The 19,570-nt window shown below is 34.3% G+C and overlaps 1 protein-coding gene across 1 annotated transcript; it reads left to right on the top strand.

Moving 5' to 3' along the window:
* Positions 1–3,203: 3,203 nt before the first annotated feature.
* LOC114341436 (uncharacterized) lies at positions 3,204–3,878 on the top strand. The gene has a single exon (XM_028292234.2). The coding sequence runs from the start codon at positions 3,204–3,206 to the stop codon at positions 3,876–3,878; it is 675 nt and encodes a 224-aa protein (XP_028148035.2).
* Positions 3,879–19,570: the final 15,692 nt, after the last annotated feature.

Here is a 19,570-nt window from a genome sequence, read left to right as displayed (position 1 = left end):
TTTTTAATTGATCAACTTTCAAATTTAAATCACTTTACGATAATTATTTGGTAATGTAGCTAGTCAAAAAACTCTTTATTTTCGGTAGTCTAATTAATTTTTAATATCTTACTACAAAGTAGGTACAAAGTGTTATTTTGAGGTTTTAATTCATTTTGTAGAATAATTAGTAAGTGATCCTCCTTAGGTATTCTCAAATAGTCGTCCTTAGAGTCTTGTGATATCTATTTCCTGAAGTTAAATAAGATCGATTACGAACCGAAAATCAAAGGTATTAAATCAAATAGACAACTTTCCGACAAAAGTCGATCCTTAAGAAAGCCATTCGAAAAGCCACTCCAATTATCGATTTAACGGCAAATACCCTTATCTTCGAAAACGAATCGAAACAGATCGAAACTATCTTTTCCGAAGTCGAAAATCTTATTTCCGAATTCGAAGGAAACCCTAGTGATTCAGCCTATAAAAGATCAAAGGTCTACCTATTGCATCTTTCTCTAAGAATCCAACGTCTAATCCCAGATCCACAGAAACCTGCTGAATTAGATTTTAAAGATGAATACCTGCCTTCTGTTAGAATCGAATTTAGACGATAAAATTACCGGTAATAACTCGAATACCACAAATTTACCGTCAACTTCACAAGCCCCTATGCCAGTCATTAACACTATCGTCCATGTTAATACGCCAGTCAACGTAGGTGACTGGAATATTAAATTTTCCGGCGATCCGAAGCAATTATTTACTATCTTGGAAAAAATCCAAAATCTTGCCGAATCGCGTGATATTCCCGATACAACCCTTTTCCGATCTGCTGTGGAATTTTTCTCAGGTAATGCAGCTAAATGGTATAAGCAGCGTTCAACTTAAACTTGCCTCTTGGCCACAATTGGTCGAATTACTAAAGTCCACATTCCTTCCTCATGGCTACGAAGACGAGCTGTGGGATAGGATCAAAAGCCGGAAACAAAGGAAAAACGAACCTTTCGTTCTCTATCAAGCAGACGTACTCAATTTAATAACGAGACGACCGAGACAGCCTTCCGAAAAAACCATAGTATCACAAATTCGTTCAAATCTTCTACCGGAATTTTCTTCTGTGATAGCCACTAGTACGGTGGATACGGTAGACCTGCCTCAGTTTTCAAACGTGACCCCCCTTCTATCTCTAGCGTGGAAAACCAAAAGGATACTCAGAAAAACCATCCGAGACATTCTCAGTCTAGAAACAATTCTTCAAACAATAACTTCTCCAAGAACCGTTCTTCAAACAGAAACTGTACAAATTCCGAAACGTCTAAGCCAAATTCTTCCAATGCGTGTTGGAATTGCCAAGGCAAAGGTCACACTCATCGTGAATGTCGTCGTCCCAGGAAAATATTCTGCTACCGATGTGGTGCACCTGAAGTTGCCTTTCCACAGTGAATTAATTGCCATCCGCCAAAAAACTAACCTACGGAATAAATACTATCGGCTATTCTATTCCCAGGCATCCCAAAAAGCCCGACATTTCTCAATCCCCTAGTTATGTGGAAAGTGAGTGGAAAAATTACCTTACACAAGTTAAAAACTTCTACCGGCTCCCATCTCATAAAAGGGTCTGTCCCATCGTGATCTCTCGAAATACCGATAAAAGACCTTTCATATCCGTAAATATCTACAATCAAAATTTTACTGTACTATTGTATACGGGGGCCTTGATTTTTTCGAAGGAATAATATCCAAATAAATAAATCCGTTAACACGAAGGTCTCTCTAGCACACGGTTCCCATAAAAAAGGAACCGGTCTCATCGATTTACCTATTCTTGCCGATAACGTGTTCAGAGTAATCCAATGCCTCATAGTTCCCTCTTTACCGTGTTCTTTTATTCTTGGGAGTAACTTCGCTGAACAAATTTGTCTCTCTATTGATTTCAATACCAACAAATGAAGTCTCACAAACCAAACTTTCTCTATGATCAATTCAGGACCGACTTTTTTCGTTAAAGAATCTCTCAGTCCAACCGACCGTACCTTAGCGGACAAAATTATTAATAACTTTAACAAAGTTAGTAGCGCTGACGGTATAGGTCGCATAGACAAAATCCAAATGACGATAGACACTGGCGACTCAAAACCATTCAAGCGACGTCCCTTCCCTATGTCTCCATATATGTCGAATATTTTAAATAAAGAACTGGATTCAATGCTCCAGCTAGGTGTGATAAAACCCAGTTGTAGTTCTTGGTGTTCTCCCGTTTTGTTGGTCAGGAAAAAAATGACGAATATCGTTTTTGTTTCGATGGTCGTACCTTAAACGATGTCACTAAACATGACACCTACCCACTTCCAAATATCGATAGGATTCTTTCTCCCTTAAGAGGAGCAAAATGTATCTCTATTGACCTTAAGAAAGCGTTCTGGCCAATTCCCTTGGAAAAATCATCCCGTGAAAAAACTGCTTTCGCCGTAGTGGGTCGAGGATTATTCCAATTTACTGTAATGCCTTTTGGTTTGTGTAGTACGTACGGTCAACTGTCGGGTTATCAGTAGAAAAAGAGCCATCATTACCACCTTCTTTTTTAATAAAACATTTGATGTGATATTCTCCTCCCAACCTCCTTGGTACTGCATTGACTGCACTTTGAATATTTGTAATAGTATGTGTCACTGCCAAGTTTATTCTCTTGTTAATATTGTTTAATTAGGTACAATTTTATGTTGATTAAAACCTTACATCACAGGTTTTACTTAATCATTCCAATTTAATCAACATAATATGGAGAAGTATCTAAGACCCGAGAGGTTCGATGGGGATCCATCTCTGAAATCAACAGCAAAGGAATGGGACCATTGGAAAAGAACTTTTATGAACTTTTTGGCTGCCCAGGTTGTTACCCCCGCTGTTTCTGCTGGTCCACTCGTAGATATTAACAATATTAAGCTACAACTGTTAATAAATCATATTTCGCCACGAGTATATACCTTGATAAACTATTGTAAAACTTACAACGAATCCATTCAAACGCTTGATAAAATATATATCAAACCAAATAATATTATTTATGCTCGTCACATGCTAACCACTAGACGACAACAGACAGATGAGACTATCGATTCTTACATGCAATCTTTAAAGCAGTTAGCTAAGGAGTGCAATTTTACTGCTGTAGATGCTGATACAATAAAAATGATACGATCCGTGGAGCTTTTATCGCTGGAATGACGTCCACAAAGATACGATCAAGATTATTAGAGAGTCTGACATTAACTTTGGAAGAAACTTATAATATAGCTATCTCAATGGAAATGGCAGAACTCAACTCTCAGGTTTATGCAAGTCAAAATCCAACACTCAGTGCTCTACCTGGTAACTATCAATTTGAGTCTCAGAGGTCTCCAACGAATTCTGAACTTGTCACTGTGACAGCTGCTACCAACTCTACTGCTAACTCTTCTAGGTCAGGACACAAATATTTTTTCTGCGGTGGGCCAATACATCCAAGGAAGAACTGTCCTGCTCGGGAATCCATCTGTAAATCATGTAATAAAAAGGGGCACTTTGCAAAGGTTTGCCGCTCCAAGAGCACTAGTGCATCTACCAATGTATCTGAAGGCTACGATAACTGTACAGCCTGCATTCTTGCTGCTACTCCTGCTTCATTGAAGAAAGCTATCGTGCCTGCTTTTATAAAAGGCCTTCGTGGTGATGCCCTTATAGATACGGGTAGCTCTGTCAGTTTTGTTAATGAAGACTTCGCTAACATATGCAAACTCCCTAGGAAGCCATGTACGCAGACTGTTTCTATGGCCTCATTATCGCATTCCTCTCAAGTTAAAGGTGTCAAAATATTCAAATTGGTGATCACTCCTACGACAACATTAACTTACTTATAGTTAAAAATCTCTGTGCTGATATAATAATTGGTCATGATGTTCTAACCACATCTAACCACTCGAGTCTAGAATTTGGAGGACCTAAAGAAGTATTCAAAGTGTGTAGTGGCGTTGAAGCCTCAGTTCCTACAGTTCCTTTATTTTGTAACCTGACTTCAAACTGTAAACCAATCGCAGTAAAATCACGCAGGTACAGTGTTGAAGATCAGACTTTTATTAAAAATGAGGTAAAGAAGCTTTTAAACGATGGCATTATTGAAGAAAGTAATCTCCTTGGAGAGCGCAAGTCCTTATCACCAAAAACGAAACTCACAAGAAGCGCCTTGTCATTGATTATTCTCAGACAGTTAATCGATTTACACAATTTGATGCCTATCCACTACCAAATATCGAGGAAATGGTTTCCAAAGTGTCACAATTCACTGTCTTTAGTGCACTAGATTTTCAAAGTGCATCAGGTCCCAATCCTTCCACATGAAAAGCTGTACACAGCTTTTGAAGCCGCTGGTAAACTACCAATTTCGACGTATTCCGTCTGGTGTAGCCAGTTTCCAAAGAACAATCGACTGGCTCATACGCACAGAAAATCTTGAAGGGACATATGCCTATATTGATGACAACTGTTTGTGGCAAGACGAAAGTAGAACATGACAAAAATCTTGAGAACTTTCTGAAAGCCACAGACAAATACGGCTTGACTCTAAACAAAACGAAGAGCAAATTTAATCAAACAGTAATAAACTTACTTGGTTATACTATAGGCCCACACCATATCATAAAGCCAGATGGTAGCAGACTACAACCCTTATTAAAAATGCCTCCACCGAATGACTTTGTATCTCTCAGAAGGGTATTGGGTATGTTTGCTCATTATTCAAAATGGATTCCCAACTTTTCCGAAAAGGTCCACACATTAGCTCATGTCAACAATTTTCCTTTAAACGAAAATGCTTTATCATGTTTTGAAAATCTAAAATCTATAGTTCCCAAGTCGTCTGTGCATGCAATCGATGAAAACATGCCATTTGTTGTTGAAACTGATGCTTCAGAACACTCAATTGCTGCTACCTTGAGTCAGGATTCCAGACCCGTTGCTTTCTTTTCAAGATCACTTAACTCTAGTGAGCTGAACCATTCTGCTGTAGAAAAAGAAGCGTGCGCTGTCGATGAATCTCTAAAGAAGTGGCGTCATTTTCTTATAGGAAGCCACTACTACCACGACAGCAGGGGCATCAAAACTCAAGTCACTTAACACAGCACTTTGTGCACAAAATCAAACCCAGGTATTTTAAGAATTAGGGGCTTTTTCCGAAGCTTATAAAAGCCCCATCTTCCTTCGAACGCCTTAGTATCGACTTTAAAGGGCCATTGCCTTCGAATACCAATAATCGTTAAATTCTTACGGTAATAGATGAGCATTCCAGATTCCCATTTGCCTTTCCATGTAGCGACATAGCGTACAGGAATTTAGTACCAGTGAGAATGGAGGGATTACTATATGCAGATGACTTAGTAATAATAGCAGACAATAAAGAGAAAATGCAAAATCTAATCAATATATGGGTGGAGGAAATAGAAAATTGGAAAATGGAGGTAAATGTAAAGAAAACGAAGACCATGATAGTAACCCAAAAGAAAAGGGAAGAAATAAACCAAACGATATTTAGGTACAAAAACGAAATAATAGAAACAGTCTCGACGTTTGAATACCTTGGAGTAATAATATCAGAGGATGGAAAGATAGATCAAGAAATCTCATACAGAGCGAAAAAAGCAAATAAGATCTACTATGCACTAAATAAAACAATATTTGGAAAGGAAGAAATAGATAAAGAAATAAAACTGAAGGTATACAACGCAATCTCTGTGCCAACTTTAATATATGCAAGTGAGACATGGGTAAACAATGCAAAAATAGACAGTACAATAAACGCAGCGGAGATGAAGCAGCTAAGAAAAATAGCAGGAAAAACGAAATTGGACCGAATAAGAAATGAAGATATTAGACAAAGACTGAAACAGGAATCGATAATAACCAAGATACAAAAAAGAAAATTAAAATGGTATGGACACATTAACAGAATGGACCAGGGAAGACTACCAAAGCAGGTGATGGAATCGAAAAGATATGGTAAAAGAAGGAAAGGGAGGCCAAGGAAGAGATGGATCGATCAGATTATAGAAATTGGACAGGAAAAAGGAAAAACACATCAACAAATGAAAGAGTTAGCAAAGGACCGCAAGAAATGGATAGAAGATGAATAAAACCTCCGACGCCCCTAAGGAGTATAAGGAGTTTCGAGAAAGAAGAAGAGAAGAAGAAGATGTAGCGACATTAGTGCCAAAACTGTAATCAAGAGTTTAAATAACTTACTCATGATGTTTGGAATGCCTGCATACATCCATTCCGATAGAGGGACTCAATTTCTATCAGCTGAAGTCAAAGAGTTTCTCAACTCCAGAGGAATTGCAACAAGTAGAACTACTGCTTATAATCCTCAAGGAAATGGTCAAGTGGAAAAGTTGAAATCTACTGTATGGAAAGCTATTCAACTGGCCTGTGAATCTCATGAAGCACCCATTGAGACTTGGGAACAATATCTACCAAATGTGCTGCATTCCATTCGTTCATTGTTATATACCGCAAGTAACTGTACTCCACATGAAAGAATGTTCGAACACACACGTAAATCTCCAAATGGGAATACAGTACCGGCATGGCTAACAGAATCAGGACTTGTCTTGATGAAAAGGTTCGATCGGAAAAACAAGTACCAACCTATCGTAGAAGTAGAGGTTATAGAGGCAAATCCTGATTACTCCTTTGTTAAACTGAAAGACGGACGGGAGACCACTGTGTCTAATCGTCATCTGGCTCCAATTGGACGAGGTGAAGGAGAAACACTAGATATACCAGGTCAAGAATCAGTATTAGTAGAGGACCCACTTGAATCACATACAATTCTCAATGATTCCTCATCCAATGATACAACTACACAAAACATACCGCCCCAGTCAGATACGACTATATCTCCCTCTCCACCGAATTCATTACCTCTTAAAATACAACCAATGTGCACTCAGCGAAACTCATTACCTCCTTCAGAAGCGCCTAGAAGATCTGAAAGAGTTCGTCATTCACCACGGTATTTGGAAGACTATAGTGTGGGAGAATGATGTGATATTCTCCTCCCAACCTCCTTGGTACTGCATTGGTTGAATATTTGTAATACCGGGTGTCCACTTATATTTTCCCCCATTTTAACTGCCTATAACTTCTAAACGGCTTAGTTTAGAAAAATGCGTTTTTCGCTGAAATGTTTTATTTTAGTAAAGTTTTGTCTGAATGTATTGAATTTTTTATATCACTTTCAAATACGAAAAAAAATGGCGGATTTTTGGAAAAAAACGATGTTGACTTTTTTTAATGGAACACCCAGTATATTTTTTTTTGTAAATTAAAAGAAAGGTCATTCACCTATACAGCGATACAAAGTTTTTCAAAATCGGTTGTCAAATCACTGAGTAATTAATTTTTAAAATGAGCGGTGCAACGTGGATATCACATACCTAAATAACATAACTAAGCAAAATGATATTATGTTATGTGATTTTCACATTGCATCTCTCATTTTAAAAATTATTTGCTCAGTCATTTGACAACCGATTTTAAAAAAATTTATATCGCTGGATAGGTAAATGACCGTTTTTTCAAGCTACAAAAAAATATACTGGGTGTTTTAATAAAAAATGTCAACAATCAACAAAACGGTCATTTACCTATCCAACGATATAAATTTTTTTAAAATCGGTTATTAAATGACTGAGCAATTAATTTTTAAAATGAGAGATGCAATGTGGAAATCACATAACATAGTATCAATTTGCTTAGTTATGTTATTTAGGTATGTGATATCCACGTTGCACCTCTCATTTTAAAAATTAATTACTCAGTGATTTGACAACCGATTTTGAAAAACTTTATATCGCTGGATAGGTGAATGACTTTTCTTTCAATTTACAAAAAAAAAAAGATACTGGGTGTTCCATTAAAAAAAAGTCAACAACGTTTTAAAAAAAGTCAACAACGTTTTTTAAAAAATCCGCCATTTTTCTTTTCGTACTTGAAAGCGATATAAAAAAAATCAATCCATTCAGACAAAACTTTTACTAAAATAAAGCATTTTTGCGAAAACCGCATATTTCTATCTTGAGCCGTTTGGAAGTTATAGGCAGTTAAAATGGGGGAAAATATAAGTGGACACCCGGTAGTATACAGACTACTTTATTCTGTCGGTGTTTGACATTAGTCAGTGTCACTGCCAAGTTTATTCTCTTGTTAATATTGTTTAATTAGGTACAATTTTATGTTGATTGAAACCTTACATCACAGGTTTTACTTAATCATTCCAACATTCAAATCCTCTCCCTAACTGATACCCTGTCCCAAACCACTCCAAATTTCACAGGATATACATCCTAACATATTCCGAGAAGCCCAGGTCAATCATAGTAATGACTTACTTATTGACAATAGTACACCTATAGTATTTTTACTACAAAAGCGTTATTACGTAGGTCAAAACTTTTGACGTAAGAGAACTGTCAAAACATTAGAATGTGACTTTTCATTATTGCCATGTTTATTATAAACATGGCAATAATGAAAAGTCACATTCTAATGTTTTGACAGCTCTCCTAAGTCAAAAATTTTGACCTACGTAACATCGCTTTTGTAGTAAAAATACTATACCTCTCCACACATCCTTCCCCCTCATATCCAATTTCCTGACAGTACACGTACAAGGTAACACCAAAATTACGATAATTTCATACTATAAGCATCCTAATCTCATACTATAAAGTTGATGTCACACTGTCAAAGAATTTGAGCAAACTGAAAAGTGACAGTGACGTCACATCCTGAGTCTGTTCAAATCCTCTAATTCAAGGTCAGTTTCCTCAAACTACAATTTTAATTGGTCGAAAAATATGTAATGACAAATAGTAGTTGACATAACGTGATGGAATTGTGGAATTTGGAATTCATATTTCTTTTTGCTGTGCCTTTCTTCGGTATCGGTACCGTGCACGTGTTGAATTTTGTTTGTAAAACTACTTTTGAATTTTATATTTTAAAATTATGTCCTGGAATCAAGAACAGGTGATAGCCCTGATAGATTTTTACAGGGAGAGGACCTGCCTAAATAATGTAAAACATGAAAATTATTATAAAGTCTTCACGTCGGCAAGCCTTATTAGAAATTGCTACCTTAATGGCTGATATTCGGCCAAACCCTACAGGTAAATTGATAATTTATTAGTGTTAATGTAATTCTTAATGATTAACTATGTTGCAGTTGAGGAGGTCACAAAAAAAATGAACTCATTGAGAACTCAATTTAATAAAGAATTAACAAAGACTCGCAAAATACCCAGCGGTTCAGGCAGTGAGTCTGTATCAATATCGCTATCGTGTTTTGAGAAGCTTTTGTTCTTTCAAGATCAGTTCACTGCGAGGGAAAGCGAAAATAATTTAACCAAAGAAACAAGGGGAAATGAAACCATATTAATAACAACTGGAAATGTAAGTAAAGTTGTAGATAAATAACCATATGTATTAAAGTTTGTTATTATTATTACATTAAAGTTATCTCTTTTTGTAAAAAAATATAAGATTTTCCATATCATAATTAACTCCTCAAAAAATATATCCGAGAATTTTATATTGTTTTTCAAAAAATTACAATATAACCTCTAACATTAACAGTGTAATTCAAGTTTGAATACTGTTTTTCTCATTTGTTGTATTTTGGGCTTAGGCCACTTTGCATCTCATAGTGTCATATACAGTGATGAGCTCGCTAATAACCGGCAAAATAACGCAAAAGATGGAAAATATATTAAGTTGTGAGATAAAAAGAAATGAAACTAGTGAAGGTAGAAAATTTAGCAATAAAACCTATAAATTTACAATATCCAGGGTGTCCCGAAAAGATTGGCCACAAATTATACCACAGATTCTGCGGTCAAAAATAGGTTGATGGAACCTGACTTACCTATATACAATACTGCCGTGCTTAGCTTAAAAGTGGTATCTCCAATTTTGTGCCAAATGGAGTTATGATGTTATACATATAAATCTTTACATTCTACATCATTTTTCTCAACTTAAAAGTTGTAAAAGCTTATAAAAATAAAAATATATTATTAAAAAAATTGTGGTATGTACAACAAAACAGCGCAGTAATAGTCTTAAACGTGGTATCTACTATTTCTTAGCTAGTAAGTGGTATGTTCTCAAAATTCTGTACATACCACTTTTAAGACAAGTAATTCACCGGCTTATGAATGCGCGCCAAAAAATGCAATATTTGAAGAGTACAGGGGAAAACAAGGAATCTTACATTTTATACATATTGAGATAAACACCAATAAAGGTTTAATTCTTATGATATCTAAAAACTATTTCCGAGATGCTTAGCAGAATTCTATCAATTCTTATTATATAATCTTAATATAATATTATTAATTTAATAATGCACCAAAAATCTGCTAACGTTCCTTTTTTTGTTCAGTGGCGTGCGAACAATCCTGGTCTTTCGCCTGGATACAAATTCTTAGAAAATTTATATAGACTGATCTTTCTGGTTATTGTTCTGAATCGATAGTTTAGTCAATAGTACACGGTTTTTGCTACCACATGGCGAGGAAAACAAAAATTCATGAAAAAGTGACATTCCTTGTTTTTCCCCTGTACTCTTCTTGTTTTCATTTGATTTAAATCAAACAACAAGTGTGTTAGTGTTTCGTTCTACCTAGTAAATTTGCTTGTTATAATTTTGTTTTTACGTAGAAGTGGGCACAGTTTAGGTAAGTGATAATTTAATTTGGATTCTATTCAATTTTTATACAGACTTAATAATAAACACTTTATAAAACCTCCTTGCAGCGAAAGATGCCGAAAAAAATGCACTTTTATATTTTTTACAGATGATGAAAGAAAAATTATAAATAAACAATATTGGCAAATGACATTTTCTGAGAAGAGAAACTTTGTTTCTAGTTATGTAACATCTTCAGATGTTAAATGTCATAGGTGCCCGGAGTCTAGCAGAAGCAAGTCACTTAAATATTTCTTCAAGTGTAGTTCTGGGGAAAAAGTACAAGTTTGGAAACAATTTTTTATATCTACATTGGGATACAGTAAAAATAATGATTGAAACTACAAGACCGCCTTTCTAAAAATTAAGAAAAAATTATCTGTCATAGTATTAGTAAACAAGGTAAACATACCAAGACTCTTAAAATTGATAGAGACGTGATAAGAGCTCATGTTGAAAAGTTTAATCCTGCTGTATCTCATTATCGCCACGAACACCACCCAAATAAACGATACCTACCGAGTGATTTAACTATCGAGCTTTTGTATTCAGATTTCAGAGAAAATACCCCAATTTTCTTTGTTTTTACGAAATATATCGAACGGTAGTAAGTAAATAAATGAATATTTCATTTACAAAACTCGGCCATGAAGGGTGTGAAGCCTGTGAAACTTTTTTGTTACATAATCCGAAACATACAAAAGAAAATCCTTGTGTAGACTACGAAGTTTGTTTATTGTGGCAAAACCATATCTTCAAGGCAAAAGCTCGTTCAGCCTACCAGCTAGTCAAAGACTATTTAAATGACAAAACTGTGTATTTTTCGGGAGATCTTCAAAAAGTTATCATGCTCCCCAGATTGGATATGTTTAAAAAGGCGATATTCTGTCCATGGATCATAGTATTCAATCCGAGTTTTGTTCCGATTGGCACAAAACAGAAAAAGTTATATTAATTGCCCTACTTTGGCATGAAGGCCTCGCAGAAGGGCAAAAAGGAGACTTGGTGATCATGTATTACATTTCTTTTTATAAATGAGAGATTATGAACATGTGTTATGGGTAGACAACTGTTCGTCACAAAATAAAAATTGGACGTTATTTACTTTCTTAACTTACATTGTTAACTCACCAGAGGTCTCTATTAACGAGATTGTTATTAAATACTTTGAACCTGGGCATAACGTTTATGTCTGCGGACAATTTTCATCATCAAGTAGAAGCTTCTATGAAAAAAAAAAAGATATATGATTTTAAAGATTTTGTTGATGTCCAAAAAGCTAATTCCAGCAAAGTAAAAGTTATTACATACATCTGAAAATTTTTATGAGCGGGATGATCATTCTTCAATTTATAAATTAAAGAAACAACAACCGCCCATTTATCTAAAGTATATTCTGCAAACTCGAGCAATAAGACGAAAAAGAACTTTGGATTACCAGAAAAAGTTTACCGAAGATGAGGAATTGCATCTAACTTTTGTTCAGTAAAACCACAGTCAAACGGTTTTCCCATAAGAAGAAGACACATTTTGTTTCTCAATCAAATATGATAAAGCAATACAATTCTTTTATGGGTGGCGTAGACCGCTGTGACCAAAACATTAGTCTTTACCGGATTTCTATAAGAGGGAAAAATGGTACTTTCCGCTAATAGTACATGGAATTGACATGGCTATTCAAAACGCGTGGCAATTGGACCGAAAAGACGGAGGAAGCCTTGATCAGCTTGAATTTAGAAGGCAAATAGCTTGCAACCTTCTGGAAACCTACAAAAAAAGATATCAAACGCGGCCCAACAAGACGGATTACCAACACTGTCGTATATTCAAGATATGATGGTATGAACCATTTAATTGTTTATCAAGAAAAACAATCTCGTTGCGAACTTTGCAAGAAAAATGTTCAATTTTTGTCCGAAAAATGTAAAATGTAATGGTATTATACCCTAAACAATGGTTTAAGGATTTCCATACTTTGTAATTATTTTTGTATTAATAAAGTTTTACTTTCTAATATATACTGCTTCTTACTGCTGAGCTATTCCAGGTCAAATCAACACACTCTGAATTAATTTTTTTCCTGACCTATTTAGATTTTTTTTCAATTACTAGTGGATGATTAGGTGAGGAAAAATACAAAATTTTAAATTTTTATCTCAAACCGTTTCCGAAATATGGTTATGTAAAGTTTTCAAATCGATCTAAATCGCCTTGAGGCTTTCGAAATGTGGTGCTATAGAAGAATTTTAAAAGTTTCCTGGGTGGAGAAGATTCGAAACTCCACAATACTAGAACGTCTCAGCAAGACTACTGAGATCATAAAAAGCATCAAGCAAAGAAAGCTGGAGTACTTCGGACATATAATGAGAGGTCCCAAATATAGGTTGCTACAAAATATTATGCAAGGAAAAATAGCAGGCAAACGCAGTCCAAGACGAAGAAGAACCTCATGGTTGAAGAACTTGCGAGATTTGTATGGTGTTGACACAAGCATGCTATTTAGGGTGGCAGTGAATAAAATTAAGATAGCTATGACGGTAACCAACGTTCTGAAAGGACATGGTACATGAAGAAGAAAAGTTATCAAAAAAGGTCCAAAACACCGCGAGAATACTTTATTGGAATGGTTGTAGAAGCTGACCTGTTTGAGATAGAATGCTGGGAGAGGTGTCATTTTGCAGCATTTTTAAAGCTCTTTACTGTGATATATACAGCATGATGATCCGATAAACAAGTTTTTCTTAAACAAAAAAAATATATATTTTGTATAAGTTTTTTTCCAAAAAGTACATAATTTAAAATTATCCTAATATTCCTACAAATACATATTACTGTTGTTAACAACATAAAAATTTTATCATGGTATGATGATGGGTTCAACATAAAAAAATTAGTTTCACACATACAGTATGGTGCAAATGAAAGGAATAAATTTGTAATGTCGCAAGCGGGCGACTTTAAGGAAAAATCCCAAAACTGGTTGATTTTTATTTTTAAATTGTAATTTTTTGGCACATGTATCATACTAGTGACGTCATCCATCTGGGCATGATGACGTAATCGATGATTTTTAAATGAGACTATAGGTCGTGTGTAAGCTCATTTGAAAGGCTATTCAATTCTCTATTCAGTAATATAAATAATAATATAATTATTTATACAGGGTGGCAAAAAAAGTTTTTTTTTATTAAATTAATTGACAAAAAAAGAAGAATGTATGCAATTTATTTAATTTAAAATAGGTTTTACTGTTGCCAGAAACATATAAATTACATACATTCTTCTTGTTTTATCAATTGATTTAATTAAAGAAAAACGTTTTTTGCCACCCTCTATAAATAATTATATTATTTTGGATATTACTGAATAGAGAATTGAATAGCCTTTAAAATGAGCTTACACACTACCTATAGTCTCATTTAAAAATCATCGATTATATCATCACGCCCAGATGGATGACGTCACAAGTATGATACATGTGTCAAAAATTACAATTTAAAAATAAAAATGGACCAGTTTTGGGATTTTTCCTTAAAGTCGCCAGCTTGCGACATTACGAATGTATTCCTTTCATTTGCACCATACTGTATGTGTGAAATTTATTTTTTTTTTGTGTTGAACCCATCACCATCCCATGATAAAATGTTTATATGTTATTAACAACAGTACTATGTATTTGTAGAAATATTATGATAATTTTAAATTATGTACTTTTTGGAAAAAAACTTAATCCAAAATATATTTCTTTATTTGAGAAAAACTTGTTTATCGTAGCATAATGAGCATAATGCTGTACATATCACAGTAAAGAGCTTTAAAAATGCTGCAAAATGACACCTCTCCCAGCATTCTGGATCAATCAGGTCAGCTTCTACAACCATTCCAATAAAGTATTGTCGCGGTGTTTTGGACCTTTTTTGAAAACTTTACATAACCATATTTCGAAAACGGCTTGAAATAAAAATTTAAAATTTTGTATTTTTGTTTACCTTATTAGCCACTATGAGTATTAAAAATTATAACCAAATCTGAAGAGGGGTGGAAATTAGGTGTGTTGAGTTGATATGGAATGACCCTGCCGTCCTTTTAAAAGAACATGACATATTTTGACAGCTAATGCAAAAATTAATATTTTAGTATTTTTCGTCGTTAAATAAGACACCTTTCCTTATATTTCCTTTAAAAAGATAAGACTAAAAAAAATTGTTTTAGTAATATGTGGGTTAATTACGTACGGTGAAGTTCACTGCGACTTTAATAGGGCTCTAGAATTTATGTTGAACGCTATCACGAACGCCGACGTCCGAATGCGCAAAGTTTTGTGAATGTGTCCCAAAGGTTACTAGAGACGGGTTGTGTGGTACCTAAAAAAACTAACGGTAGAACAAGAAGTAGCCGTAGACTCAACGCGAAAGATGCAATTTTAGATATAGTTAATGATACTCCAACAGTAAGCACACGATCTGTAGCTAGAATGGTTGGTGTTTCTAAAAACATTGTTCATAAGACATTTACGGAAAAACTATTACATCCTTACCATTATCAACGAGTACAACATTTACACGAAGGAGATTGACCTCGAAGATTAAGGTTTTGTAGATGGTTTCGGAACAAAATCACCAGAGAACCCGAATTTCCTTGTAAAGTGTTGTGTGTAGATGACGCTTGCTTTACTAGAAATGGTGTGTTTAACTTCCATAACTGCCACGTCTGGAATGAGGAAAACACGTATGCTATACGTAGGACCAATTTTCAACAAAAATTTAGTATAAATTTATATGCTGGGATCATTGGTAATCATCTGATTGGACCATACGAACTTCCTAGAGGACTGAATTGAGAAACTTATTTAATTTTTTTGCAAAATGTTCTACCGTTACTTCTGGAAGATGTACCTTTATACATACAATGTGAAATGTGGTTTCTTCATGACGGAGCCCCAGTACATTTTACGAGAGATATTAAAAATTTCCTCGACATCACATATCCTCGTCGTCGGATCGGTAGAAATGGACACATTCTGTGGCCACCTAGAACGCCGGAATGCAATGTTACGGATTTCTATTTTTGGAGACATCTAAAATCATTAGTATACGACAACCAAGAGGAAATTGAAACAGAAGATCAATTGCGACAACGAATTTTTGATGCTGCTGAAACAATCCGACAAAATCTACATACATATGATATTAAGAATAATTGGTTTCGTCGAATAAACGCATGTATTCGTGCATATGGTGGACAATAGTAGTGGGCAAATGAGAGTTCTGGCTACACAGTAAAAATTTCCCCAGTGAAAGTAAAGTATATTAAAGTAAACAAGAAGTAGTAACAAGTTTACTTTTATGCGATACATTATTAGGTAATTGCGGAATAGCGAAGTAGAACAATGTTCTCAACAAGGTAAGTTCATTTCATTACACCGCACCGGTGGAAGTTCATACCATTAAAATAAAACAATTATTAGTACGAAAATCTTTGTATTAACTACTATTAGGGCCAGTTGTTCAATCAGTAGTTAACTCATGGATTAAGTAAACCATGATTAAATTTAATTCGAAGATTATTTCTAATCAAGTTGTTCAATGCAGGTTAACTTTCGGATTTATTAAACCCGAATACAGAAGCAGTGACAATGTTGCCAGTTATTAATTAACGGCTTGGAACAAATTTTATCATGAAAATTGTACCGAAAAATGTGTTCTGTGCTATAAAGGATGGTATTCATGACTTTTGACGCAGTGACTCCCCCATGTCAGTGATTATTTTCGTGTTTTATATTTAAATTTCAAAAAATGGAATAAAAATAATAAAAGAAAGAGAACTACGAGCTTTACGGCTGATGAAGAAGAAATTATTATCTTTTGTTAAAAAATATAAACATATTCTCGAGAATAAGAAAGTGATGCAGTTACAAATTGCGATAAAATGGAAATCTGGGAAAAAATAGGCCAAACTAGTTTGTTCTGAAATCGGGTTTGGCTGGTAATTTTATATATTTTTAATGAACTATTATAAATAGTTTACCTATTTGTAGGATGAGCTACGATCTCTTATACGATCAACAATCATAAAAACTGTTTCCTTTGGTACACGAAATCTATTCAAAAACTTATTATCTGACCACTTATGAAAATAGTGTTCTTTAACTCGAAAAACAGGATTTTTTCGTTGAGGAAAAATTGTATTAACAACAGCTAAGAACTCTTCGTTTTCTGTGATATCTCCATCTTCAAAATCAAAAACACCATTATTAGCAATAGCCATATGTAAACACTAAATTATAATATATTATTTTAAATCTTATCTACGATTTAAAAGTAGCAATAACACAATATATTATAGTGCAATAACTATGGTTGCTTTAATCTGGAATTTTCTTGACAATATTTAATTTAAAACCAGAAAATAAGGTTACAAATATCTAGTTAACACCGTTAATCCTTCGTTTTTGGGCGTTTAAGATAATCTCTGGTTAACAGATGGTTAAGTGTTAAACTTGCATTGAACAATGTAATCTTACGTTTAATTCAAGATTATTTTTAATCTGAAGATAATCTCCAATTGAACAATCGGGCCTTACTGATACAAAGTGTAAATATAAAAATATTACGTTTGTGACTTACCTAAAACATTTTCAGAGTCATCTTTTTTATAACCTCATTACTGAAAGTACCACCTTCATTTTCTTGTGATTTACTTGAACCATCTTCAGAACAATCTTCTTCAATAGTCTCATTACTGGAAATATCACCTTCATTATTTTCCTCTTTTTCATATAAAACAGATGGGAGATATTTCTTTATTCGAATTAAATAATTATCCAATTCTGCAACTTTTACTAACGATACAAATCCATATAAACAGATTTGGTTTTTGAGATACAAGTCACAAATTTCAACACCTTCTTTATATTTTTCGGCTAATTCTATACAAAAGTCTGGAGAATATGATGATGGACGCACTACACCATAAATAGCTTCATAAGAGGCATCAAACTCCAGATTTGAAAAAAGTTGGTGTAAATTTTCCACACCACGTTTTAAATCCGTAATTTCAATTTCGGTAACGTAACACATCCACATTGTAAATAACAGTTACTAGCAGCGAAACTGAAGGAGAACTGTATGAATTATCTCTACAACGTGTTATTAAACTAAACCCCCACCAACGAGTGGTTAGCACCTCCCACTACGGTGTTATAATAAATCCATTTCAAAACTACATATCTACGTTAAATTCGCCCCCACCATTATTTTCTGCTTCTGGAAGAACTAGTCTAGCTTGTTGGATTAAATAATCGAGATTATCTTGTTGATCAGGTGTAAACGTATCTATTTTGTAATGACCCCACGCTAATGTGTTAATAGTTCCGGGTATTACATATCTCTTATCATCCTGGGAAGTTAAAGCCATCTTATTTTTTTAATTCATTATATGTACATTTCATGTAGATGTGCCTTAAAAGTATACATTTTACGATAAATCTTTGCATTATCATTATCAACCACTTGTTTATAATCCGTAAATGTTAAAGATTTATTTATAACGTTTTTGGAAATCCCCTTAGCTTTTTTAAAATGTTTGTTGTTACTTAATGTCACACAATAAGCTTTGGCACCAGTACCACAAAAATTCGTAATTGGTTCACCTTTAAACTCATCCTCTAATTTACCAACCACGGACGGTGCTTTGGGTATATTAAAGATATTTTCGACAGGGAAATTGGATGTATCAAATAAATCAAGGTTTTCTTTAATATCATGGTATACGTTTTCTGTTTGAATATGTAAAATTAAAGAATCAGTGTCGGTATACAAAAGGGTGGCATTCTGCCCTGTGATATATCAAACACGTTATAAATAACGTGCACGTTATCCTGCATTTACATTAAATTCTACAAATTGATGTGATGTATGACAAATAACGTTTCTCAAAAACGTTATCTCGTAATGTGTAATCGTTATCTGGTAACATAATAGGTTCAACTTAACGCCACCTATTTAACGTCTTGGTATAAATAACGTGTCCTGTAAAAAATAATTAAAACTAAAAATGGACAATTTAGTACAGAACTTTGGTCACATTGTAAACGCTGGATTATTAGAAGAATTAGATGATGCTGTTAGAAGGTTTGTTAAAGTTATTTTTATGAATAGTGTATTATTTTTAGGTTATGTTGTTGTTATGTAATTTGTAAACAAAAACATTTTATTTGTAAAAATGAAGAAAACATTCAAAGACGAATTTTGAGAGATTTGGTGTGAATTTGAATTGATGGAAGCCGAATTCCAAAAGATATTTCGATTATCATGGGAATTAGCTTGGCATTTGGTCGAAAGTCTCCGGCCCCATTTAAGACAAGTGCAAAGAGCAAATGCTTTGGCACATGAAACCAAGGTGTGTTGTTTTTATTAAGAATTATAAATATTTCATTTGTTATATTTTGTAGGTGCTAAGTGCTTTTGCATTTTTCGCAACAGGATCATACCAGGGCAGTGTGACACAAAGTGTTTTTTACCATGGAACGGTCTACGTTTAGTAAAGTTTTACCTGAAGTGACTGATGCTATAGTAGAACATCTGTTGCCATTATAGGTGAAATTCCCTGTTACCCATGCAGAATGTCAAGCAATCAAAGAAAAGTAAAACATGTAATTAACAAAATTTACAAAATATATATTATATACGTGGGTGAATCAAATATGAACCGACCTTTCCGTCCCCGCTTAGCATAAACTGGCGGATATGTCTAAATTAGTCCTGTGGTGGTAGGTTATAGTCTAATGTGTGACTGCGCGCTACCGCC

This window comes from Diabrotica virgifera, chromosome 9 (genome assembly GCF_917563875.1).
Source record: "Diabrotica virgifera virgifera chromosome 9, PGI_DIABVI_V3a".
NCBI classification, from domain to species: domain Eukaryota; kingdom Metazoa; phylum Arthropoda; class Insecta; order Coleoptera; family Chrysomelidae; genus Diabrotica; species Diabrotica virgifera.
This window is presented reverse-complemented; position numbering and strand designations above follow the sequence as displayed.

What these genes read in the sequence shown, in the direction of transcription:
- LOC114341436 (XM_028292234.2), top strand. Translation starts at nt 3,204, where the DNA reads ATGACGTCCACAAAGATACGATCAAGATTATTAGAGAGTCTGACATTA.